At 61.3% G+C, this 23,919-nt stretch overlaps 3 protein-coding genes across 11 annotated transcripts; all 3 read left to right on the top strand.

Moving 5' to 3' along the window:
- The first annotated feature begins 2,034 nt into the window (after nt 1-2,034).
- ZNRD2 (zinc ribbon domain containing 2) lies at nt 2,035-4,137 on the top strand. The gene is made up of 4 exons (XM_058526426.1): nt 2,035-2,108; nt 2,205-2,356; nt 2,487-2,571; nt 2,973-4,137. Exons 1-4 carry the CDS (start codon nt 2,090-2,092, stop codon nt 3,314-3,316), a joined length of 600 nt encoding a protein of 199 aa, XP_058382409.1. The 5' UTR covers nt 2,035-2,089; the 3' UTR covers nt 3,317-4,137.
- A 38-nt stretch (nt 4,138-4,175) lies between these two features.
- On the top strand, nt 4,176-5,772 carry FAM89B (family with sequence similarity 89 member B). The gene is made up of 2 exons (XM_058526427.1): nt 4,176-4,540; nt 4,948-5,772. Exons 1-2 carry the CDS (start codon nt 4,241-4,243, stop codon nt 5,224-5,226), a joined length of 579 nt encoding a protein of 192 aa, XP_058382410.1. The 5' UTR covers nt 4,176-4,240; the 3' UTR covers nt 5,227-5,772.
- A 1,995-nt stretch (nt 5,773-7,767) lies between these two features.
- On the top strand, nt 7,768-23,677 carry EHBP1L1 (EH domain binding protein 1 like 1). 9 transcript variants are annotated; one of them, XM_058526403.1, is made up of 20 exons: nt 7,768-8,092; nt 10,719-10,776; nt 10,986-11,081; nt 11,426-11,479; nt 11,568-11,746; nt 11,825-11,967; nt 12,541-12,609; nt 12,694-12,856; nt 13,027-13,771; nt 15,482-15,658; nt 16,115-16,272; nt 16,361-16,409; nt 16,836-17,483; nt 21,269-21,338; nt 21,460-21,515; nt 21,617-21,740; nt 22,010-22,109; nt 22,807-22,880; nt 22,964-23,078; nt 23,215-23,677. In XM_058526403.1, the coding sequence occupies exons 1-20, from the start codon at nt 7,989-7,991 to the stop codon at nt 23,312-23,314; spliced, it is 3,282 nt and encodes a 1,093-aa protein (XP_058382386.1). In that variant the 5' UTR covers nt 7,768-7,988; the 3' UTR covers nt 23,315-23,677. The 9 variants fall into 9 exon arrangements, with proteins under 9 accessions (XP_058382386.1, XP_058382385.1, XP_058382383.1 ...); XM_058526402.1 differs by having other exon boundaries at nt 15,476-15,658; XM_058526400.1 differs by having other exon boundaries at nt 7,769-8,092; nt 13,027-14,077.
- The last annotated feature ends 242 nt before the right edge of the window (nt 23,678-23,919 follow it).

Here is a 23,919-nt window from a genome sequence, read left to right as displayed (position 1 = left end):
ATATCGTATAATGGGTAGTAAGTATGCCTGCCCTTTGCTCTAGAGGGAGCTAGACCTCCCTGTCTGTTGTCCAAGGCTGTCCACTATAGAAACATCCTGGAAAAGACAGACCAGAACAAAGGTAGTGTCTCTGCTGATTAGACCTGCATAAATGCAAGAGACTGGTAGAACCATCTCCTAACACCTCTCCCCTCACATCTCATTAAATCCTCACAGCAACCCCGCCAAGTAGGTATAAATAGTTCTGTTTTACAGATGAGTAATTGAAGTCCAGAGAGGTGAAGTAAATTACTCCAGGTGACATAGCCAGTAAACAGAAGATCCAGGGTCAAACCCAGGCCCGCCTGATTCCAGGCCTGTGCCTTGTCCACCCTCCTGTGGAACTTGAGGCAGGGAGGGGCCCTGAGGGGAGAAAGATGATGGGAATTCCCTTGAGGAGTGGGAGAGGAGGCATGCAGGGAGAGTGGGAAGAGATGAGGAGGGACAGGGGCCGATTCGTAGGACCTTGGAGACCATAGTAAAGACTTTGGATATTTGTCTAAATGTGATGGGTAGATGCCCGAGGGTTTTAAGCAAAAGAGTGACATGATCTGATTTATATTTTTAAAAAGTTACTCAGTTTCCTGCTCTGTAAAATGGGGATAACAGTAGTACTGACCCCACTAGGTCATGAGGAGTAAATGAAAGGGATTAAGTGGGAGGATGAGTGTAAGGGTCTTGGTGCCAAGCAGAATAGGCCATGATGGATATTCGATATTGGCCATGATGATGATGACAACACAGAAGGGTGCATTGAGGAATTCAGGCTGGGTAGACAGTAAGGACCTGGAGGGTCTGTGCATACAAGCTAGAGTCCAAGAGTCCCTCTAGTCAGCTTGGCAGAACTCACGTGGGATCAGGCCCTGGGTCAGCTACACTACTGCCCAAGAGCCTGCTAGTAGATGGAGAGAGTGAAGAGGGCACAGGGCTCTCCAAGTAAGCAGGAGGCAGCAAGGGCCAGAAAATGGCAGTTCCAGGGTAGGAAGAAGATGGGTCCAGGAGGAGGGCACTAAATCTTCAGGAAAGACTGCGAAAGCATGTGCTGTCCAGTCAAAGAAGGAGGTTGCTGCTGAAATTATGGGGGTCTAAGTCCTCGCTCCGTCTCCACTGCGCTGGTGCACAGCCTTGAGGCACAGGCTGCACATCTGGGGACTGCTGCCTACGTCCTCTGGCTTCTCCAAACCTAATAAGGGAGAGGATATGTATGGAAAAAGAACACAGAAGAGGAAAAAAAAAAATCACCAAGGCCACCGTTCAGGGAGCACTAGTAATTTTAATAGCAATCCACTCAAGGAGAGCATAACGGTCACAAACATTTGTAATAAGCTCTCATCACTACCCTCCAGCGGACATCCCTCAGCCGGAGCCAGACCCGGAACTGCGCATGCCCAGTACAGCGCTTTTCAGTCAGCAGGGTTTTTTTAGGGGTGGCATCAGTCCCAGGGTTGCGGGTAGTGGGTGAGCAGACTGGGACACCGAAAAGGCTGAAGGGGAGGGGTCTTGAAATAGGCTGGAAGGTAAAGCGAGAAAGATCCCCGCCTGGCCTGCCTCGCCGGTTGAAGTGAGAAGGCTGAGGAGGCTGCACGCGCGCGCACGCGTTTGTTATTATCACGGGTATTGTTGTTGTGAAAGCGCCACGGCCCCGCCTGCCCCGGGTCCGGTCTGTGAGGAAAGGGAAACCCCAGGGGAGGCCGACGCCAGCGGGGATTTCTCAAGCCAAGCGCTCCCGTCCAACCGCCGCGGGCAGGAAGGGCGACCCTCCGCAGCCACTTCCAGGTCCTGCGACCCGAGCGGCGTTACTACGGAGACGCCCCTCCTGAGGCCCAGCCACTTGAACGTTTTGTCCACGGTCTTCCCGCTGAGGGGCGGGCCAACAGGGCGGGGTCCAGTCTGCAGCAGACACGCCCTACTCTGGGCATCGCGACGCCGGAGCAGCACAGCGAGCGTCATTTGCGCCCTCAGCCTCGGCCCAACACGGAGGGGGCGGGGCCGGCGGACGGCGCTCCGCTTGTGCGTCACTTCCGGCGAGCCTAGCGGCGACAACGGCAACATGGCCCTGAACGGCGCTGGTGAGGACTTGGGCTGCGGGGGCCTGTGGCTGCGGGGTACGGGAGGCAGCCTGCTCCGGCGAGACCCCCCGGTCCCTTGTGCCTCTCCTCCCCCAGAAGCCGACGATTTCTCCTGGGAGCCCCCGACCGAGGCAGAGACGAAGGTGCTGCAGGCGCGACGGGAGCGGCAGGATCGCATCTCCCGACTCATGGGCGACTACCTGCTGCGTGGTTACCGCATGCTGGGGGAGACGTGCGCGGACTGCGGGGTGAGCAGAGACTCGGGACGTGGGATCGCGCATGGGGCCGCGGGCTAGGCCGCACGGCCCTTCCCCAGCTCTCCCTTCGGGACCCCATTGCTCGGCGTCTCACACTGCCCCCTGTGCTGTCTGTCCCCAGACGATCCTCCTCCAAGACAAACAGCGGAAAATCTATTGCGTGGCTTGTCAGGAGCTCGACTCAGATGTGGATAAAGATAATCCAGGTGAGGGGCCGAGTGTGCTTGGCGGAGAAGAAGCGTGGTGTTAGAGGCCCGGGAACAGTAGGCCTGGGAGGTGACAGTGGAGTCTGTGGGTTGGGCAGAGGTGAGGTGCTTTCCCCTTTCAGCTCTAGAGAGGACCATTCATTCAGTAAGAGGTTTAAGCACCTCCTGTGTGCCAGACGTTATGGAGAGTCTGAACTCAATCAGGCATAGTCCTGATGGGGGAGATGAAGCAGGGCATAAGTAACTCTGATACAAAGAAGAAAATGAATAAGTTGCCTTATAGAGGGGCAGGCAAAACATCTCAGGCACAGAAAGAACAGAGCAGTAAAGAGTAAGGAGGTGGCTCAGGACTGAGGTGGGCCAGGCATCCTGACCATTCCACCCACTTTCTCTTCTTTTAGCACTGAATGCCCAGGCTGCCCTCTCCCAAGCCCGGGAGCACCAGCTCGCCTCTGCCTCGGAGCTCCCCTTGGGCTCTCGGCCTGCCCCTCAGCCCCCAGTACCCCGTCCAGAGCACTGTGAGGGAGCTGCAGCAGGGCTCAAGGCAGCTCAGGGCCCGCCCCCTCCAGCTACACCTCCAAATGCCGGTGTCCTGGCCTGCACACAGGAGGCCCTCCTGCAGAAGCTGACCTGGGCCTCAGGTGAGCTGGGCTCTAGCACCTCCCTGGAGACTAGCATCCAGCTGTGCAGCCTTATCCGGGCCTGTGCTGAGGCTCTGCACAGCCTGCGGCAGCTGCAGCACTAAGAAACCCCCTCCTGAGAAAAACCCTCTAGAAAAACAGCTGTTCCTCTTGTGTGGTTTGTTCTTTTCTTGTTCGGAGTGTGCATGCCAGCCCCAGCTCCACTTGCCTTTTTCCTGCTTTTGGCCTCTCCCCCTACCACTGTCTGCTCTCCTTGATGCCCTGAGAGTTGAGTTGGGCTTGTTGCTGTGCAGTTTCCCCACTCAGACGATGAAGGGGGAGGGAGAGGACTCTGTGATACTGTTTTTCTGAGGAGGAGGCCCCAGCCTCCTCAAAGGCAGGAACAAGAGGGGTGGGCCTCTGCAGCACCCCTGCAGCCTTTTGAGCCATCCAGTTCTCATTCCCACCCTTGAGTGAGATTTGGGGTTCCAATTCTCTTGGTAGCTTCTCCTTCTGCCCCCAAGCATCCTGATACCGTCATCCTAGCCCACCTCTTGCCCAGCCCATGTGCTCAGACACTGACAGGGCATCAGACTCCACGGTAGTGACCAAGTATGGACTTAACCCAGTCTCTTGACCCCCACTTTTAGATCCTTTTCCTTGGGCGTTATAATTGGGCAGAATAATTAAACACAGTGTTGGGGGGAAGCAAAAAGAACCGTGAAGGAACCGCGCCTGCCGCTTTTGGCTTCTTCCCTCCTCCCTTTTTCCGTCTCCCCTTCTGTCAGTACCGCATTCCTTTTTCTCAGCTTTCCGCGACGTGGGGCGACCCGGCTGGCCCACAGCCGTTGCCCTTTTAAGAGAGGCCCCGCCCGCGCGGAGGGGGTGGGGCAGGGGCGGAGTCCGAGGAGTCGGGGAAGGAACAAAGCACGGCCTGCGGGCGGTGGCGGGGCTCAGCCGGCGGGGCCGGGGGTGCGGGGCGTGTGGGCGCGGCCCCGGCGGGGCGTTGGAGGGCAGGAGGGGGCATCGCCGTCCGCGCCGGCCGGGCCATGAATGGGCTGCCCTCGGTCGAGGCGCCGGGCGGCGCGGGCTGCGCCCTGGCTGGGCTCCCGCCGCTACCGCGCGGCCTCAGCGGTCTTCTCAACGCGAGCGGGGGCTCGTGGCGGGAGCTGGAGCGCGTCTACAGCCAGCGCAGCCGCATCCACGATGAGCTGAGCCGCGCCGCCCGCGTCCCGGACGGGCCCCGCAGCGCCGCCGGCGCCGCCAGCGCGGGACCCGCCGCCGGTCCCCCCGGCCCGCGTCGCCCTGTCAACCTCGACTCGGCACTCGCGGCGCTGCGCAAGGAGATGGTGAGTAGTTGGGCTCCGGGCGGGCTGGGAGCGGGGCTGCCGCCGAGCTTAAGGGTCCCGGGGCGGGGCGCAGCGCAGAGGCGGGGAACCAGGTACGCGGCCTGGGTCTCAGGACCTGCAGAAGCCCGCTGGGTCAGAGGGGATATGGTAACAATAATTATAGTTACCGTTTGTGACAAAAGTAACCATGCATTTTTAAATGCTTTGCTCGTGTTATTTCATTCCATCCTGCTAGATGAATGTTACACCCATTTTACAGATGAGGGTCAGTGACTTTCCTAAAGACTCATAGCCTGCAGGTGGCGTCTGATGTCCACAAAAACTTGTGCTTAGGAAGGTGCGGGAAGATTAGCTTGGGTTGAGGGTGGCCTGGACCCCAACCCCAGCCCACCCTCAGTCTTTCGCAGGTGGGGCTGCGGCAGCTGGACATGTCCCTGCTGTGCCAGCTGTGGGGCCTGTATGAGTCGATCCAGGACTACAAGCACCTGTGCCAAGACTTGAGCCTCTGCCAGGACCTGTCATCCTCCCTGCACTCGGACAGCTCCTACCCACCTGATGCAGGCCTGTCCGATGACGACGAGCCTCCTGATGCCAGCCTGCCCCCAGACCCGCCGCCCCTCACTGTGCCTCAGACGCACAACGCCCGCGACCAGTGGCTGCAGGATGCCTTTCACATCAGCCTCTGAAGAGCTGGGGGGGCGGGGGGCATGCACCCGTGCAGAGGGCTCAGAACTCACCCCCCAGCAAGTACTCAGACTCTAGTGCCTGCTTTCCCCACACAGCTCACCTCATGGGAGGGCAAGGCCTGGGCCCCTCAGAGGCAAAACTGCCGACCGATCCCCTCTGTCTTGGGTCCACTGGCACTGGGGTGGGCACCTGGGCTACAGCCTCTGCCCATGGCACTGGAGCTCCGCTTCTCCCACATGTGTGCACCCCAGCTTGGCCAACCCTCAGTCTCGCGGTGGGGCCCAAAGCGTCTTGCACTGCCCTCAGCGCCTCTGGGATTGGGAGGAGTGTGTGGCCCCACCTCCTTTTCACCTTTTGCTGCTATTGGCAGCTGCTGGCTCAGGGGCATCCCACCTCTGGTCCCTGGGTCCCACTGCCCTAGACAAGGGCTCCAGAACCCATTCCTGCACCCACCACGGCCAGGAGGGCCAAGGCTCCATGCTGGATATTTAAGTTTAGGGGCCAGCTTCCTGGGCGCATAGATAAATAAATACTCTCTCAGCGTTCTTGTGTTCTGCCTGCCTGGCTGTGGGGCGGGAAGATAGCGGAGTTTCTGGCAAGCGCGGCCTCGCGGTCCGCCGGTAGGTGGCGCGCGAGACCCCGCGTGGAAGCGATGCTTGGTTGCAGGGTGCGAATCTTCCCTCTCCGGGCGGGGGTGCCCAGCCTTCCCAGCTGGCCGAGCCTGGTCTTGAGGTTGTGTTACTTCGGGCGAGTCACTTCCCGTCTCTGACCTGAGGCCTGGGAGCCCAACCCCCCTGTACAGTCGCGTTGGGCTTTCCTGGCCAGCCGGGAAGGAAGGTGAAGGAGCCGCCCATCTTGAGGAGAGAAACTTTCCACCCCGAGTGGAGGCGGAGTTGGGGCGGCACAGGAAATGGGTGGGCCCGAGCCGGCAGGCCAAGGGGCCCTTGGGGAGGTGGGGAGAGGGAGAGGGGAAGGCGCCTCCAGAAAGGGCTTGGGAGCTAGTGAGTGCCCTATGTGTGAGAGGGGAGAGCTGCAGAGGCCGAAGGGGGTGACGTCGCGGTGCTCCAGGCCTCCCCATAGGCCAGACAAGCCCTGGAGGGCAGATGGGGGCAGGGCCCCAGGCTTTGGTGCTTGAGACTCCCATTGGCGGTGAGGGGTGATTGGGGTCCCAGACACCCCCATTCCGCACTTAGTCTCATACAGACTGCCTGGCTCTTCCCCCACCCCCCACACTTGTGACCTTTAGGGTTGTATATAAAAGGCTTTCTCTTAACAGAGGAAACTGAGGACCACACCTCTGAGACTGGGAGCCGAACCTAGTGTCAGACCCGCTGAAAGACGCTTGCACATCTGGGGACGGTGGGGGCTCAGACCACGCACACACAACACCCCCACAACTTCCTGAGACCAAGAGAAGACCTCAAAGTTGCACACTTAGGCTTGTGGGCCCTCATCTCCAAGCTCTGCTGCACAGTCACTTGCCTCCTGGAGACAACTCAGCTGGCACTCCTGGCAGATCAGACGGCCTGTTCAAACCGAGTGTTTATCAAGCACCAGGCTTCCGTCCATTCACAAACCCTGCAGAGCGCTGGCACTGTGGGTAGGGAACCACCGAGGTGCTGCCCCAGGGCAGTTCTCTAAGTCAGGACCTGACACCTGCAGCCACTCATTACCATTCGGGGCAGCCGGTAGGCGATAAACGATAAGTACTCTAATCTAGGTGTGAACAGCGGCTAACACCCAGGGCAGGCTTCTCAGGGGAGGGAGAGTAAACACACATACTCTTTCCTGTCCATGATAACGGATTCCATTTAATGAGACCTCGCAAAATCAGCCAGGCTCCGTACTAAATGCTGTCCAAGGTTTCATCCTCTCAATGACTCTAAGGGCAGAACTATAATTATCCCTATTTAACAGGAGAAACAGGAGAAACTGAGGCTCAGAGGGTTAGCGATTTGCCCAAGGTCACACACTTGTTGGAATTCAGCTCCTTGTGGGATGTTGGGACCATTTTCCCAGAGGACAGCTGAAGAGTCAGATTCTGAGACCAGCGAATGGGTGCTGCCCACAGGTAGGGCCACCTAGCTTGGCCCCTGACCCTGTGCCTTCCTGCTCTGGTTAAGACGTGGGTGGTAGCAGGGGTATGCCACCCCAGTGTTAGGACAGTTGGCTCTGGCCCAGATTCGTAGTGTGACCCTGAGCAAGTCTCTTCCCCTTTCTGGGTTTCTGTTTCCCCAGGCTCTGAAATGGGGCCACCAGGACCTACCTCCCTGGGCTGCGGGCAGGAAGGGAGGCGGCACCGAGTTGCCAGGTGCCCTCTCCCGGGCCGCGTGTCCACATGCCTCGGCTCGCATCGAGCGGGCGCTGCGGTCCCCCCTCTTCCCCCGCACCGCGGTCACGGCGCGAGGCCCCGGAAGCCGGGCCGCCCCGCCCCCACGCCGCCGCCCGGCCCCCGCCCCCGCCAGAGCCCCGCCCGCCTTCCGACGGGGGTGCGGCTCCAGGAAACGGCGCGCTCGCGGCTCGGCGCTCCCGCGACCCGGCGCGCCCCAGACGACCCCGCCGACTCAGCCAGACCACCCGGCGAGCCCCAGCCGCGGCAGCGGGCTAGCGGCCCCGGGTCCGAGCCTCCGGCACCTCCGCACAGACGGGGCGGGCGGCGCGGATAGGAGCCCGGGAGGCCATGGGGACGGGGGCCGGGCCGGCGATCGCGGGCCAGCGGGAGCCCCGCGTCTGAGGAGCGGGCGGCGGGGCGGCGGGGGCCATGACCTCGGTGTGGAAGCGCCTGCAGCGCGTGGGCAAGCGGGCCGCCAAGTTCCAGTTTGTGGCCTGTTACCACGAGCTGGTGGTGGAGTGCACCAAGAAATGGTGAGTGGGCGCGAGGCCTGGGGGGCTCCCCAGACTGGCCAGGACCCCATCTGGCCTTTGGAGGCTGAGAGAACCCTGCCCCAGCCCAATGGCTAAAGGGACCCCCTACCCCAGCTTGGGCCCTGCTGTCCCAGGCACAGGGACTCAAAAGTGCCCTTGCAGCTTGGGGGACCCCTAGCGTTGGGGGGTGTGGGCAGCTTTTGGGGAGCAGAGGTCAGGACTTCTAGGCCTGAGAATCTGTCTGTGCCCACACTTTCCTTAGCTGTGCTCAGGGATGGGGGAAGGGAGGCCTCATGTTTTTGGCCAGAGGGATGGTTCAGGATGGCCTCAGAAAAGGGAGTAAGTTTTGAGGTCTGCGGTGGCTGTGCTGGGACAGAAACCTCCATGGGCCTTAATCCAACTCAGAACAAGGATGTTGCCCCCTCCTCCTCTGCCCACTTGTTGAGCCAGAGGAGCCAGCCGCCCTTCAGCCAGAGTGGGCGCTGGGAGGCGGGACACGTCTCCACAATGTCCTTAAAAGGGGAAACTGAGCGCTGGGAGGGATGAGGGGGGAGGTGGGGAACAGCTTAAAGGGGCCTGAGGGCCTAGGAGGTTGTGGATCCGGGAGGAGAGGGTCTGGGGAGGGTGAGGTGGTGAGGTGGGGGGAGATATGTGGGGGGGTGGAGGACCTGGCCCTAACTGCCGAAGGGCCCAGGGGCATCTCGTTCACATGCTCCCACCCACAGCTGCCCGGGCCCCTGCGTCACACCCTAAATATACGTGCTCACTGGTGTCAGCTTCCCTTGGCTGGATTAGGGCACAGCTGTGGGGGCCTCACCCGCCAGGCGGGGCTAAATTTAGGCTCCCAAGAGGCTGCTGGGGCAGGGAGGGACCGTGGGGTCCAAGGGGAGGGGAGTGAGAAGGAGGCTGGGGTCCCTTGGGCAGCAGCCATCTCCCTGGTCTTGATTGGGCCAGCCAGAGGGCCGTCCAGTCCATTTGGCTGGGCTCAGAGAGGACAGGGGCTGGCTGGGGTAACACAGCACGGGGCTGGGACTTGAACCCTGCCCTCTGGCTTCTGCCTTCTGTCGCAGCATCCTGGGCGAGGCCAGGAGGACGCTGGGCATGGTCGTGGAGAGCAGGCTGAGGTGTGGGACAGTGTCAGTGCATCTGAGTCATGGCGGGGGGCAGGGCCACCAGGGCTTCTTAGCCTGGAGCCCAGGCTAGGAAGCTGCCCCTGCCCAGGTGGCACCTCCCCGGGAGGGCGTGCCCAGCCTGAGTCAGGCTGCCTAGACAGGCCCCGCCCTCTCTAGGCAGCCGCTGTCCGCTTCCCCTTTCTGGGAAGGCCCCATGGCCACCCTTGCTCAGCCATCGCCTGCAGTTTGGGGTTGGGGAGGGGAGCTTGGCTCTAAGCTTAGCTGTGTGACCTTGCTTGGCCCCCAGCCTCTCTGGGCCTCAGCATCCTTAGGGGTTGACAGGAGAGCCATTTATTCTGGCTCAGCCTCCAGAGGGGCAGTGAGCTAGGTGAACCTGAGCATCTTGGCATGGGACTGGGTACAGGCAAGGAGGGCTCTCATGCTGCCCTCAGCCTGATGGTCCCCTCCTCCATCCCCATCCTTCTGAGCACTGGTTGGACCCTCTAACCCAAAGGGACCCTCTCCCTCCCAGGCCCAGCCATGTGTCAGTTCCGTGTCTGGGACTGGGCCCTGCGCAGATGACTCTCTCCTCTCGCTTTGTCTGTCTCCCCACATCTCTTTGCCTCTCCTCTGAGCCTGCCCCTGTGTATGCTGTTCATCTTAGATGTCACCTTCTGGAAGTCTTCCTTGATGCCCTCGTGGGAGTCAGAGACCCTACAGAGCTAGGGTCCAGGGCTCTGGGTTTGAGAGGTGGGGAGCATGGCTGACTCGAGGGGCCCCTGGGCCCAGCAAAGGGCTGGGCATGGAAGGCCGCGGGAGGGTGTCTAATGACAAGCTGACCCTCTGCCCTGCTCTGACCATGCGCCTCCGCCCAACCTCGGACCCTTGCCCTGGCCATTCCCTCTACCTGGAGCCCTGCCTCTCCAGACCTCATGTGGCCCATCCCTCCCCCAGTCATACCTCTGCTCAGACACCCAACCTCAAGGAGACCCCAGCGGCTCTCTCCTGTCTCCCTGAGTCAGCTTGTTAATTTGTGTCCCTCCTGGATTGGCACTCTTTTCCCACCCCTGTTGTCCTCCAAGAAGGGTCTTGCCTCTCCTCTCCTCTGCTCTGCTCTGCCCGTGAACTGGGCCGGGTTTAGAGTACGCACTCCACAAATATTTGTGGGTGAACGGCCTTTTACCCCGAGTCTGCCTCCCCCTGTGTCTCTGAGTCTGCGTGTCTCTTGCAGGCTCCTTGCTGTGTTTCTGTGTATCTCTGTCTCCGTGTGTGCCTGTCTCTGTAGGTCTCTGACTCTCTCATTCTTTCTTCATAATCCCTGACCCACTTCGGGCCTTTGCCCTTCTGCCCTGGCCCCACCCTGCCTAGCAGCCCCACCCTGCTCCCTGTGGCCCCAGATAAGGGGCCGTCCAGGCCCTCTCCTGGGGGAGGGGGATGCGGGCAGAAGGGAGACCCTGGAGGAGATGGAGAGGCCGGGTGGGCCTGACTGAGTAGCCCCCTCTCCATGCCCCTAGGCAGCCAGATAAGCTGGTGGTGGTGTGGACCCGGCGGAACCGACGCATCTGCTCCAAGGTGGGGGAGGATGTCAACTGGGGGTCCAGGTTGGCGGTGGGGCCAATGGTGGATGCGGGGAAAGTGGGTGAGGGCTGATGGGGGAATGGAGTCAGGTTCAGATCAGAATCCACAGAAGGGAGAGAAAGATGGGGTCAAGGTTGGAGATAGGGGCAAGGGGTGAAGGGGAGAGTCAAGATTGGGGGGAGGACTCAGACTGCTCATTGTAGGCCCACAGCTGGCAACCGGGCATCCAGAACCCATACCGGGGCACCGTGGTGTGGATGGTGCCGGAGAATGTGGACATCTCCGTGACCCTATACAGGGTGAGTCTCTGACCCTCCTGCATAGATGAGAATGGGTGGGCAGTTATATCCCTGGGCAGCCACCGGGTCCCCTGGTGGCTTATCAATCCAAATAGGAAAGAACAGATGGGTGAGACCAAGAACGGAGGCAGGGGGCCTACTCAGCGTGAGCGGCGCAGGAGGTCTTGGAGGAGGTGACATTTACCTGCCACGTGCGGGATGAGAGACAGCTGGGACCAGAAGAGCTGGGGAGCTTCCTAGGCAGGAGGGCCCAGCATGTGTGAAGGCCCCAACCAAATACCTCTCCCCTCTGCACTGCCCCCACCCCAGCAGCTCCTGTACTCATCAGTGCCCGTTTTTCCCAGGACCCCCACGTGGACCAGTATGAGGCCAAAGAGTGGACGTTTATTATTGAGAATGTGAGTGGCCAGGGTGGGCTGGGGCCTGGGGTCTCGGGGACTCGGGGGCAGCACTGACGCTCCTTCTGCCCCTCCCCCCGGCCCCCAGGAGTCCAAGGGGCAGCGGAAGGTGCTGGCCACGGCCGAGGTGGACCTGGCCCGCCACGCGGGGCCCGTGCCCGCCCAGGTTCCGCTGCGGCTGCGGCTGAAGCCCAAGTCGGTGAAGGTGGTGCACGCGGAGCTGAGCCTCACTCTCTCGGGGGTGCTGCTGCGGGAGGGCCGCGCCACGTGAGTGTCTGCCTGCCCTCCTTGGCCCTGGTCTGCCAGCTCTGACCCCAGCCCTCACCCCTGACTTCTGACCCCCAGGGACGATGACATGCAGAGTCTCGCGAGTCTCATGAGCGTGAAGCCCAGTGACGTGGGCAACTTGGACGACTTTGCTGAGAGTGATGAGGAGGAGGCTAATGGTCCAGGGGCCCCTGAGGCACGGGCTCGTGTCCCCCAGCCAGGTGGGCTCACAGCCTGCTGTGGATTGACATCATGGAGACCTAGTGAGGGTGGGGATAACCCGGGCCATAAGCCGTTTGCTGTGATGGGCGGGCCAGCTTGTGCCCACCCAGCGATGGAGCTCACAACCAGCCGGCAGCCCTGATTGGCCCAACGTGGCTCCTGGTCCCATGGTGGCCTGGGTCCTCAGCCCAGTCCTGCAGGATGGGTTCCCAGTGCCTCCCCATGCCCCTGGCCCTCTCCTCACCCCTGAGGGGGTGCCTGCCCTGAGACAGCTGGGCCAAAAGCATGAAGAGGGGCTGCAGTCCCATCTCCCCACCCCTCACCGCCCACGCTCATGCTCAGCCACCAGCTCCCTCATCCCTCACTTTGGCTTGTTAAGGCTTTTTCTCGTCTGTCCTTGTGGTTCTCTCTCTCTTTTTCTCTGCATCTGTGGGCCTGTCTCTTCTCGCAGGCCGGGGCGGTGCCCTGAGGCTGGGGCGTTTCCCAGGTAGGCCCAGTGCTCTAGTTGGGGGGAGGGGGGTCAGACCTGCAGGGCCCTGCCCTGGGCTGACCCTGCCCCCCGAACCCCCCAGATCCCTCTCGGGAGCTGAGGACACTTCGTGAGGAGGAGGAGGAGGGCCGAGTGCAGCCCCGGCAGACAGGTGAGGCCCAGGCTGGGGTGGGGGGACTGGACCTCCAGTCACAGGGCCCAGGCCTCAGTGCTCCCTCCCTTCCTTCCTCCCCAGCTGCCAGCCCTTCTAGTGCTGAGGATAACAGCCCAGCCCCTGTGAGTGCTCCTGCGCCCCCAACCAGGGCCTCCCGGGGCCAGGGGGCAGAACCAGCTACTGTAGCTGGGGGCCAGGTGGGGCCTGAGGCCCCAAGGCCCCCGGGAACCCCACTGGAGACGAGGTGAGCTTTGGAACCAGCCCCACTCCCCATCCCTTGCCCACTGTTAGGAAGCTACGCTCCCCCTCCCAGCCTGCCTTTCCAGTGCCCCAGCAAGCTGAAGGGTGGGGGGTGGGGCTGAGAATGAGTGGCCAAATGAAGCCCCACAACGCCTCTTCTTGCTCTCTCCTCAGGTCCTCCAGAGAGCCAGACCAGGATGTGGCCCCCACCCCAGCTCCTCGGCTCCGGAAAGGCTCTGATGCCCCCTGGCCCCCAGTCCCCCAAGGGGAGGACAAGGCCCCCAAAGCCTCAGGGCCTCCCCCGGCAGGAGTGGGTTCTGCCGGGGAGACCCAGGCCCAGGCAAGCCCTCAGGAAGGGACAGAGGCCCAGGGAGCCGGGCCGGGCCCAGGCATTGAGGACAGAGGTTCCAGAGACTCTTCGGGAGGGCAGAAAGCCAAAGTTGAGGAGGGGGTCGCTGGGGACAGGCCAGAGGAGAGTGGGGTGGCCACTGAGCATGGGTCAGGAGTCAGAGAGGTGAACACTAAGAGGTCAGAGGTCAGAGTTGGGGAAACCAAAGAGAGTTCAGAAGTTAGTCAAGTGGATGCTGAGCAGAGGTCACAGGTGAGACACGTGGACACTAAGGGACCAGAGGCTACAGGGGTGACATCTGAGGCAAGATTCAAGGGGACTCCTGAGGTTCCTCCAAGGAGTTCTCAGGGGAGGATGGGGGTTAGGACCAGGGATGAGGTTCCCACAATCCTGAGCCCACCTCTAGCAGAGCCCGCAGGTCACTCTGGGGATCTCGGTGACCTCAGAGGGGCCAGGGCTGCTACAGGCCAGGAGAGAGAGGATGCAGAGGTGAGGGGTGGAGCCCCTGGTATTGGGGGGACAGGCCTGGAGCAGGGCCCCTCTGTTGGAGCAGCGAGCACCAGGCCCCAGGTGAGCAGGTACCAGGGGGCCCCACCAGCAGCTGACCAGGGGGCGATGTCTAGGGATCTGGGGGTCTGGGAGGCAGAAGCTGGGGATTCAAGGGTCCTGGAAACAGAAACTAGGGAGGCAGAGTCAGAGGTGTTGGGGACCCAGGAGACAGAAGCAGTGGGATCAAGGTTCCCAGAGATAGAGACCGGGACAGCAGAAGCTGAGATATTGGGGGCCCAGGAGACAGAGGCAGGGAGATCAGGGTTCCTGGAGTCAGAGGCTGCTGGAGTGGCAGAGTCGGAGGAACTGGGGGCCCAGAAAACAGAGGTGAGGATTTCAGGGGCCCTGGGGACAGAGGCTGGGACAGCAAAGTGTGAGGTACTGGAGACCCAGAAAACAGAGGCTGGGGGTTCAGAAGTTCTGGGGACAAAGACTAGGATGGCAGAGACTGAGATATTGGGGTCCCAGGAGATACCCGGGGGTTTAGCAGTACTGAGGATAGAAGCTGAGATAGCAGAATCTGAAATATTGGGGGCCCAGGAGACAGAGGTGGGAGGTTCCAGGGTACCAGAGACTGAGGGTGGGAGGGCAGAGGCTGAGATATTGGGGGCCCAGGAGACAGAGGTGGGGGTTTCAGGGGTCTCAGGCATAGAATCTGAGATAGCAGGGATCTGGGAGACAGAGATAGGGGGTTCAGGGGTCCCAGGGTTCAAGACTGAGACAGCCAAAGCTGAGATAGTGGGGACCCATGAGATAGCAGCTGGGGGTTCAGGGGCCTCAAGGATGGAAGCTGAGATAGCAGGGACCCAGGAAACAGAGGTGGGGGGTTCCAGGGTTCCAGAGATAGAGACTGAGATAACAGAAGCTGAGATATTGGGGCCCCAGGAGATATCTGGGGGTTCAGCGGTACTGAGGATAGAAGCTGAGATAGGAGAATCTGAAATATTGGGGGCCCAGGAGACAGAGGTGGGAGGTTCCAGGGTACCAGAGACTGAGGCTGGGAGGGCAGAGGCTGAGATATTGGGGGCCCAGGAGACAGAGGTGGGGGTTTCAGGGGTCTCAGGGATAGAATCTGAGAGAGCAGGGATCCAGGAGACAGAGGTAGAGGGTTCAGGGGTCCCAGGGTTTGAGAGTGAGGTAGCCAAAGCTGAGATATTGGGGACCCAGGAGATAGAAGCTAGGTGTTCAGGGGTCCCAGGGCTAGAAGCTGAGATGGCAGAGACCCAGGAGACAGAGGTGGGGAGTTCGGGGGTCCCAGGAGTAGAGACTGAGATAGTAGAAACTCATATATTGGAGATCCAGGAGGTAGCAGCTGGGGGTTCAGGGGTCCTAGGGGTAGAGACTGAGATAGCAGGGGCCCAGGAGACAGAGGTGGCGGATTCAGGAGTCTCAGGGCTAGAGGTTGGAAAGGCAGAGGCTGAGGGACTGGGGACTCAACAGACAGAAACTACAGTTTCAGAGGCTGAGAAGGCAAAGGCTAAGACTTCAGGGGTACAGGAGGCAGGGCTCTGGGGCACCCTCAAATATGAGGCTTTAAGAGCCCCACTCACTAAGGCTGGAGTTTTAGGGTCCGAGGGAGCAGAAGCAGAAAGTACAGTTTTGAGGGTCCAGGAGGCAGAGGCTGGGATTTTGGGGGTTTCAGAGGCCAAATCTGGGGTTTGGGGGGCCCAGGAAGCAGAGACGGGGGTTTTAGGGCCTCCAGAGAACCAATCTGGTATTTTTGAGGCCCAGGAAGCAGAGGCTGGGGTCTCAGGAACCAAGAAGGGAAAAGCAGCTGAGGGAAGCCTCCCAGAGGCCAGCCTGATTGAGGCTCAGGTGGCCAGTGGGGCAGGGGCTGGGGTGCCCAGGCCCTCGGGGGCCTCTTCCCCAGAGGAGCCTGAAGAGGACGGGAGGCTGCCGGGCAGCCAGGTAGGGATGGGGGCCGCCGAGGGCCCAGTCTGCTGCTTCCCACTAACCTGGGGCTGAGCGAACGGCGGCTCTGCATGGACCCACCTGGTCGACTGGAGTGGGGTGGACAGGGGCTCAGCTTCAAGGAGCCCCCTCACCCCCTCCTCTCTCAGGATGCCCTGGCCCCCCCACCTTGTCTTCCCTGGGCTGCATGGAGTGGGACACCCCTAAGCTGATTTTCTGGGCTGAACTTGAAGTATGGCTGCTGATGAGCTCTGATCTTGCCTGGGGGCCACTGATCTTCTAGGTGACCTTGGTAGATAACCCCAGAGTTGGAATCTCTTTGCCTGGCCTGAGGTTCTGGCCAGTAGTCTCCGGTGACCCCTGCAAACCCAGACCCAGGGCTGTTTTGTGCCCAAGGTGCAGAGGGCACAGGTGCCATGTTCACATTCCCTAAGCCCCTCCCTATGTCCCCAGGCACCATCTGCCCCGGTCAGCTCCAGCCAGTCCCTGCTGGAGTGGTGCCAGGAAGTCACCGCTGGCTACCGCGGCGTCCGCGTAACCAACTTCACTACATCCTGGCGCAACGGCTTGGCCTTCTGTGCCATCCTGCACCGATTTCACCCGGACAAGATGTGAGCTGCCAGAGGGGGTGGCAATGTGTGGGGGAGCCCGCTGGGAGGGCGGTGTGAATGCAGTCTCTGACCAGTGCTCTCTCTGCAGCGACTATGCCTCCCTCGACCCCCTCAACATCAAACAGAACAACAAGCAGGTGAGATGGGGAGGAAGCAATGCCTGAAGGGGAAGAGGCTCTAGAGCCAGGCATAGGTCCAAGATTTGGGTTCCCTGTGTCTGTAGGAGAGGAATCTGTGGGCTGCAGGGCCCCAGCCGTGGCTTTTGGAAGTTCTGCCACTTTCTACTCTTTTGGTCTTTAAATTGTTCGTTTTCCTTGCTTTAGTTTTGTTTTTTTAAAGCATATTTCCACTAGATGGTTTTTCCAAAACCACCCCTCGGTGTGCAGTTGCTGGGTAACGCGAGGGCGGGGCCTGTTGCTAGGTTTCCCCCAATAGGAAGGTGAAGGCGTTGATAGGCAAACCCCGGGGTGCCCGTCGCGAGGACCCTCTCTGCGGGGCGCCGCAGGGCCGCAGCGTAGCTGGGTAACGCCCGCCGCCGCTGACCCAGAGCGCCCGGTTTCCAGGCCTTCGATGGCTTCGCGGCCCTGGGCGTTTCGCGGCTGCTGGAGCCGGCGGACATGGTGCTGCTGTCGGTGCCCGACAAGCTCATCGTCATGACGTACCTGTGCCAGATCCGCGCCTTCTGCACGGGGCAGGAGCTGCAGCTGGTGCAGCTGGAGGGCGGCGGCGGCGCCGGCACCTACCGCGTGGCCAGCGCCCAGCCGAGCCCGCCTGATGCCCTGGACGCCGGCGGCCTGGCGCAGCGGCTGCGCGAGCACCGGGCTGAGGAGCCCAAGGAGGCCGCGAACCGCGCGGACGGGGCGGCCCCCAAGGCGGCCTCCAAGGACCGAGGGGCCGAGGCCGCCCAGGAGGCGCGCTCCGTGGAGTCCCCCGACGGCCCCGGAGCCCGGGCATCCGTGCCCCCGGCCGAGGGGCTGCTGAACGGGGCGGGGGCGCCGGGCGCCGGGGGCGGCGTGAAGCTTCGGCGGCCGTCGGTCAACGGGGAGGCCGGGCCAGTGCCCCCGCCCCGCGCGCATGGCTCTTTCTCCCACGTGCGCGACGCCGACCTGCTCAAGAAGAGGCGCTCGCGGCTGCGGAACAGCAGCTCCTTCTCGGTGGACGAGCCGGACTCGGGAGCCGCGGGCGCTGCCGGAGCCGGAGCCGCGGCTGCGGTGAGTGGCCTCCTGCGGCGGGGGGTCGTGGGGAGCCGGGCAGAGAAGGGGCGAGGCCCCAGGGACCCCAGGGCACAGGTGGTGGGCCTCTGCTGGACGCGGGGAGCCGCTTTCTTATTGGAGGGACCGTGGGGCCGCGGAAGAGTCCCCTGGCGACGTAGTGAGCTCCTCATCAGGGGACACATGCGAGCCCAGAGCCGCTGCTGGGACAGGGTCCCGATTTTGCTGCCAGCCTTGGGATATATGCTCGTGGTTTTTAACGCTTGGCACCCAGTTAGTGCAATCATGGCTGTAGTGGGAAGTTCCCAGAAGGCTCCATGTGGTCAGCACCCAGGGCAGCGCTGTTTATGGACTGTCAAGTGGATTGGGGCATTTCTTTCCCTGCAGGTGGCCGAGGTCAGCCAGCAGCCACCGCTGCCCTATAAGCTGGGGGCCGGGTTTCCATACTCAAGGGGTCTCTCCAGGGTCTTCCAGCCCCCAAATTCTCTGACTTGGGTTTTTAACTCCAGATGCTGGAGACCAGTGTCGTCCGTTCTCTGATAATGGGAGATTGGAGATGGGAGGCCCTGCTGGGTACCTATGTCCCCCCACCCCCTGCACGTTTCGGGTCAGAGTCTCCCACAGTGTCATGTGGTCACTTCATTGAAGGGAAGTTGGTCCCAGAGAGGACAATGATTTGCTGAAGGACTCAGAGCCGCTGAAGTCCAGGCCACGGGCTTTCCAGCTGGGGTTCCAACCACTGCCCCGTTCTGCCTGTGATAGCAGAGGTCGCTGCAAGCCTTCAGCTGCCCAGGGATGACCCCTGAGTCTAAGAAAGAGAGGAAAGGAAAGGCTTTCTGGAAGAAGCAGCCATTTGAGCTAGGCTGATCAGATGGGCAGGTTTCCCGGGTGAAGAATGGGAGGGGGGTTCTTGAGTGGAGGGACCCGCACAAGCATCAACATGGCACCTGGAAAGCTCAGCTCTCATTTAGGAACTGCCAGTCATCTCTGTAGGGTCCGCAGGCAGTGATGTGGCTGGCCTGGGGAGCAGGAGCCTTGAGTGCAGGGTCAGAGGCGCAGCGTTGAGCCTGTGAATGAGAGACAGGAGGGCACTGGAGGCACCCACAGGAGATGTGATAGGCAGGAGTCAGAGGGACAGAGCACCCTTGGCTTGTCTGTTGGCCTCTGGCCACAGCCCCGTTAATGTGTGTCAGTGGCTCTTTAAATCTTAAAGGGGAGGCCCCATCCTACACTGTTCTGGGCCCGAGTCCCAGCATCTGGTCCTTCCAAGCCAGGCCCCCCTCCAGCCCTGGTCTCACAGGAGATATGTGGCCCGTGGGGCTGGAGGAGCCTCCTCCTCGTTGGCCAGTCTCATCCCCCATCCCCCATCCCCCATGCGTGCAGTGGGAGGACGTCAGGCCTAGCCCCGTCCCGGGGAGCTCCCAAAGTCCTGAAGTGGGATGAAGTCAGGCTCCTTGAAGCTGAGGTGGGGCTGAATCTGCGCCATGAGGAGGGCAGCATGCCTCCGGTGCGGCCCAGCAAGGCTTCCTGGAGGAGGAACCACACATGAGGGTGTAGAAAGGGGAATTTGGGTCAGACACGAGGAAGCATTGGAATGCCCATCAGGGCTGGCATGAGTAAGCTCGGTTGCTGCTGAGGTTGGGGTTTCTCCACTCTCCTGCCTCTGCCTGCCCTGTCAGTTGAGCCCTCACTGTGTGCCTGGCCTGCCCCCAGCACCCCTCATCAACTCCTCACTGAGTCCTCACAGTGCCCCTTCCAGGAAGGAATGACTACCCCATTTGCAGGTGGGAATGTTGAGGCTCAGAGAGATGAAGGAGGCAAAGGGGGTTGCTACAAGTGTGAGCCCAGGTTCTGAGCCTGAACTCTAAAATGGCGCCCTCTGCTGGGCTCAGCACTATTGACTGGCTGTGTGATCCCCAGCAAGCCACTTAACCTCTCTGTGCTCTTTCCCTGAGGATGAGGAGCAAACACCTGAAAGTTCTTTGCAAAGTGGCCTTGAGGCATCACTTCGGGGTGCTGTCTAAAAAGATGCCTATCTGGAGCCCCGCAACCCCCAGGTTACACTGGGCTGGGGTTTCTCCCCATTTTATATACAAGGTCACAAACAGAAGCGCAGTGGGCATGACTGGCCCAGAGGGAAACGGCAAATTGGTGGCCGAGCTTGGGAGCAAACCTTGGCATTAGACAGCCCTGGGCCCTAGGCCAGGCCCTGTCTGAGCCTCATCTCTGACTCTCAGTTTCCTCATCCGTAAAGTGGGGATGGTAATTGTCCCCGCCTTACAGGATTGTTGGGAGAAGTGAGCCAATACAGGCACAGTGCCCAAAACATAGGCGCTTAATTGATGTCGGCTATTATCGTTAATCTGTGTACCCTGAGTGTGTTCCCTGGGCCCCACCCTGTCTGCAGAGGCCAGCTCTGGTCAGGGAGACACGGGTGACCAACAGCCATGATGGGGTGGGTGGGGGTGGGAGCTGTGATGGGGGAGGCCCAGGAGGCCATGGGGGAGCATCTGCCCTGCCTGGGGATCCAACGAGGCTTCAGGAGGCATGAAGATCAGGCAGGAGGCCGAAAGCGGCATGGGAGCCCAAAGGGGCCTCTGGAGGAGGCGGAGCTGAGCCGGGTCATGAGGGTGGAGTTGGTGTCCAGCAGCCCAAGACAGAGGCCGGCTCCAGGCTGAGGAAGCTGTTTGGGGAAGCGAAAGTCCGTCGCTGTGGCCGGAGGGTGGTGTCTGGGTGGGGTTCAGGATAGTAGGAGTTGAGGCTGGAGCTGCCAACAGGCCTTGGCAATGAGGCTGGGGGCTGAGGGGGGCGTGGGGAGGGGGCGTGGGGAGGGTGACACCATCGGGTGAAGGTTTTAGGAAGACTCCTCAATGGAGGCTTGAGGGTGGAGTCAGCAGGCAGGGCATGGTGAAGAGGCCGCCACTGACCCAGGCCAGAGGGGATGGGACCTAAGCTGGGGACATCCAGGGCTGCCTCTCACAGGGGTGCAGGGTGGGGCAGACAGTGGGGTAGCTTAACTCCTTTTCCCTGCCCTGTGACCTGGAAAGGTGACCAGAGCAGGTACCACCAAAGGGGGTCAGGCTCTCAGCTGAGCCGGAAGTTGGGGGCCCCCAGGGCTGACAGTCCCAGCAAGTCTCCAGGGCAGGGGACATCAAGGGCCAGCTCTGCCCTTCCAGGCTGAAATTGGTAGGTCTAGCCAACCTGTCCTGTACTGAGTGTCGTGTGAAGAGCACAGCAGTCTCCAGGTGTGGGAATTGATAAGGTGGGAGAGCGCCCCCTTTTGGCCAGGAGATGAATGACCCTAGGTCTGGTGATGGGGCCAGATCAGTTCCACTCAATGTGACAGCGTGGGGTCCTGGCCATGATGGAGATGCCAGCGCTAGGTGATGGGAGCCAGAGGTGGCCTGAGGGGGCTCCGTGGAGGAGGGGATGAGAGGGGAAGGAGAGGCCCCAGCTGGGCTCTTCACAGCCTTTTACCCCCGACTCTCACAAAAGCCCTGTGAGGCCCGAGGAACAAGGACTGTACAGCTCGGAGAGTGGGAGTGGACTGGCCCAGGACCTCAGGGCCAAGGAGGGTGAAGGCCGTGTCCTTTGCTGGAGGAGGCAGTTTTCCTAGAAGGAGGCAGGGGGAGGAGTTCTGTGCATGAAGGACTGGAAAAGCAGAAGGTTGGGCAGGGTGTGGAGTTGAAGGCCCCTTCTCCCCTACGTGTGTGAGGCTCTGGCTGGCTCCAGGGCAGGGCTGTTGGAGAGCCCCGCCAAGCCCTCACTGGCCCCTTCCTTCACAGGAAGGCCTGAGCCCTGACCCCAGCCCTGCCCCTAGCCCATCCGCAGCCACAGCCCCGCAGCAGCTCCCTGGTGAGTAGTTCCGAGAGGGTAGTGGACCAGCTCAGCTCAGGCTGCTCACAGATCCTGAGCTGGGGACCTCCTGGGGGCAGGTGTCATTTGGGGGGGACCTTAGCCTGGTCTCTGTCTGCAGGTGGGAGTCCCCCATCGGAGGAGCCACCGCCAAGCCCAGGGGAGGAGGCTGGGCTGGTAAGGTGGGCTGAGGTGGGGGGAGCTGATGGGTGGGCACTTCCCAGTCAGGGCCTGGGCTGAACCCACCCTGTCCCTTGCCCCCCCACCGTCCACCCCAGCAACGGTTCCAGGACACAAGTCAGTACGTGTGTGCAGAGCTGCAGGCCCTGGAACAGGAGCAGAGGCAGATAGATGGACGGGCGGCCGAGGTGGAGACACAGCTGAGGAGCCTCATGGAGTCAGGTGGGGTGGGCATCTGGGGTCCACTCCCCAACACAGGCCTCCTTCCTCCCCACACACCTTGGGAGGCGTGGGGAGGAGGCGAGGCTGGGGTGGTCTTCCCCATTTACAGCTGGGCATGCTGAGACCCTGAGCCGGAAAGCAGATTGCTGGAGGCACACAGCACTGGCTTCTGGGATGCCACAAGAGTGCAAACCCCGTCCCCCAACCCCAGCCGCCCTGCTCCTGACACCACTTGGTGGCAGGTCTGGTGACTGTCCTGGCTGGTTCAGGTGCCAACAGGCTGCAGGAGGAGGTGCTGATCCAGGAGTGGTTCACACTGGTCAACAAGAAGAACGCTCTCATCCGGAGGCAGGATCAGCTGCAGCTGCTGTGAGTGCTGGCTCTGCCCTGTTCCGCCCCGCTCCCCCCACCCCCAGGTCCACCCAGGGCTTGCGGAGAAGAGGGAATCTTAGCTACATCGGTTAGAGATATTCTTTCCTTGCTTCTTTCTGCAAAGATCTTTTTGAAATTGTTCAGCCACCTTACTAATTTTTTCCTAATTTCCTGTATAAAGTGTATACCTCTTGGTACTGTTTGTACCAACGAGAAAGCCAAGGCCCAAAGAAAAATGTGGTGCAGGCGGGACAGGGCTGAGTGGCCCAGTCTGACCCTGTTCCTTTACATAATGACAACTAAGACCTGGAGAGAGCAGAACTGCTTTCTCGAGTGGAGTCAGAATCCACTCTCCGCCATGATTGCCTTTAGAGCCCTGCATGGTGGAGGCGGTTTTGCCCCCCTTTGCATTTTGGATCATTTTTCAGAATAATTTTAGTCTGAAACTTGCTGTTTATGAGTAATGTTCATCAAATAATCCTGCTGAGTTGTTATTTTTTAAAAAAAGATTGGTGGGGGTGGGACGAGATAATGTAAACATCCATGATTGGAGAACAGTTGGAATGGAGATGAGTGGGACTGGGAAAGGGACACAGGAACTGGTAGTGAGGTGGGATGGGGGCAGGAGAGTGATCAGAGTCCTGGGCACCCCCTCCTGTTCCCCATTCCCTGATCTGGCTCCCCCACCTGCCAGCATCGAGGAGCAGGACTTGGAGCGGAGGTTCGAGCTGCTGAGCAGGGAGCTACGGGCCATGCTGGCCATCGAAGGTGAGAGATGGAGCTGGAGGGGCTGGGCGCTAGCACAGGGCAGGGGCCGGCGCCTTCTGACCCTCAGCCTCCTCCGCCCTCAGACTGGCTGAAAACGGCCGCGCAGCAGCACCGGGAGCAGCTCCTGCTGGAGGAGCTGGTGTCGCTGGTGAATCAGCGCGACGAGCTGGTCCGGGACCTGGACCACAAGGAGCGGATGTGAGTGAGGCCGGGATGCGCTGGGAGTTGGGGAGGGCGCAGGGGCTCTCCGCGGAGTGCTTGGTCCGGCCCGGGAGTGGACTAGGGGTGGCGCCCACCCGGGACGCTGGTTCTGACTTGAACCCGTTCCCCCCAGCGCCCTGGAGGAGGACGAGCGCCTGGAACGCGGCCTGGAGCAGCGGCGCCGCAAGCTGAGCCGCCAGCTGAGCCGGCGCGAACGCTGCGTGCTGAGCTGAGGCCGCGCCCTCCCGGCCCGTCGGACCGCAGCTCTTCTCGTCGCCGCCCCGGGCCTGCGCCCCGGAGGACCGGACTCTCCTGGATGCCGAGCACGGCCTGGAGGGGCCCCGTCGCCCCTCTTCGGGGAGGGGGTAGGGCGGCCCCGTGGGACAGGAGCGGCTGGGCGGCCGCGCCGTCCGGGCCGCATTTATTGTCCGTGTGAGTGTGTGTGCGTGGGGCTGGGGCCCAGGAGCGCCGCGCAGAACCCCTCCCCGACGGCAGGGCCCGGGCCGGCCAGCCCCGGGGAGAGGGATGGCCGTGAGCTAACGCGCCCCCGCCCTCCCCTTCCTGTTGCTGGAGAGCAATAAAGTTAGGGAAGGCTACACCAGCGCCGGCCCTTTCTCGGGACGACGGGGCTTTCAATAGACGGAAGGGGGCGGGGCGTGGGCCGATAAGGTTGTCTGCGATCCTCAATGGGGCTGGGCGGGCTCTGAGGTTGCCAGATGCCGACGGAGGCCGGACCTCCGCCTTCGTAGGATGATGGGGGCTTGACTTGTTGGTCGCTGTAGGGAAGTCCCATTTCCAAAGAAGAGACGTAAACACAGTGGGCGTTGTTGCCCATTTT

This window comes from Diceros bicornis, chromosome 31, assembly GCF_020826845.1.
Source record: "Diceros bicornis minor isolate mBicDic1 chromosome 31, mDicBic1.mat.cur, whole genome shotgun sequence".
In the NCBI taxonomy this organism is placed as follows: Eukaryota; Metazoa; Chordata; class Mammalia; order Perissodactyla; family Rhinocerotidae; genus Diceros; species Diceros bicornis.
Note: the sequence above shows the minus strand (reverse complement) of the source record. Positions and strands in the feature narration are given on the sequence as shown.

Coding starts and splice junctions, on each gene's coding strand:
- ZNRD2 (XM_058526426.1), top strand. Junction 2,357..2,486: donor AGACGTGCGCGGACTGCGGG/GTGAGCAGAGAC, acceptor GTCTGTCCCCAG/ACGATCCTCCTCCAAGACAA. Junction 2,572..2,972: donor TGTGGATAAAGATAATCCAG/GTGAGGGGCCGA, acceptor CTCTTCTTTTAG/CACTGAATGCCCAGGCTGCC.
- EHBP1L1 (XM_058526398.1), top strand. CDS start 7,989: ATGACCTCGGTGTGGAAGCGCCTGCAGCGCGTGGGCAAGCGGGCCGCC. Junction 10,777..10,985: donor ACCGACGCATCTGCTCCAAG/GTGGGGGAGGAT, acceptor TGCTCATTGTAG/GCCCACAGCTGGCAACCGGG. Junction 12,610..12,693: donor AGTGCAGCCCCGGCAGACAG/GTGAGGCCCAGG, acceptor CTTCCTCCCCAG/CTGCCAGCCCTTCTAGTGCT.
- FAM89B (XM_058526427.1), top strand. CDS start 4,241: ATGAATGGGCTGCCCTCGGTCGAGGCGCCGGGCGGCGCGGGCTGCGCC. Junction 4,541..4,947: donor CGGCGCTGCGCAAGGAGATG/GTGAGTAGTTGG, acceptor AGTCTTTCGCAG/GTGGGGCTGCGGCAGCTGGA.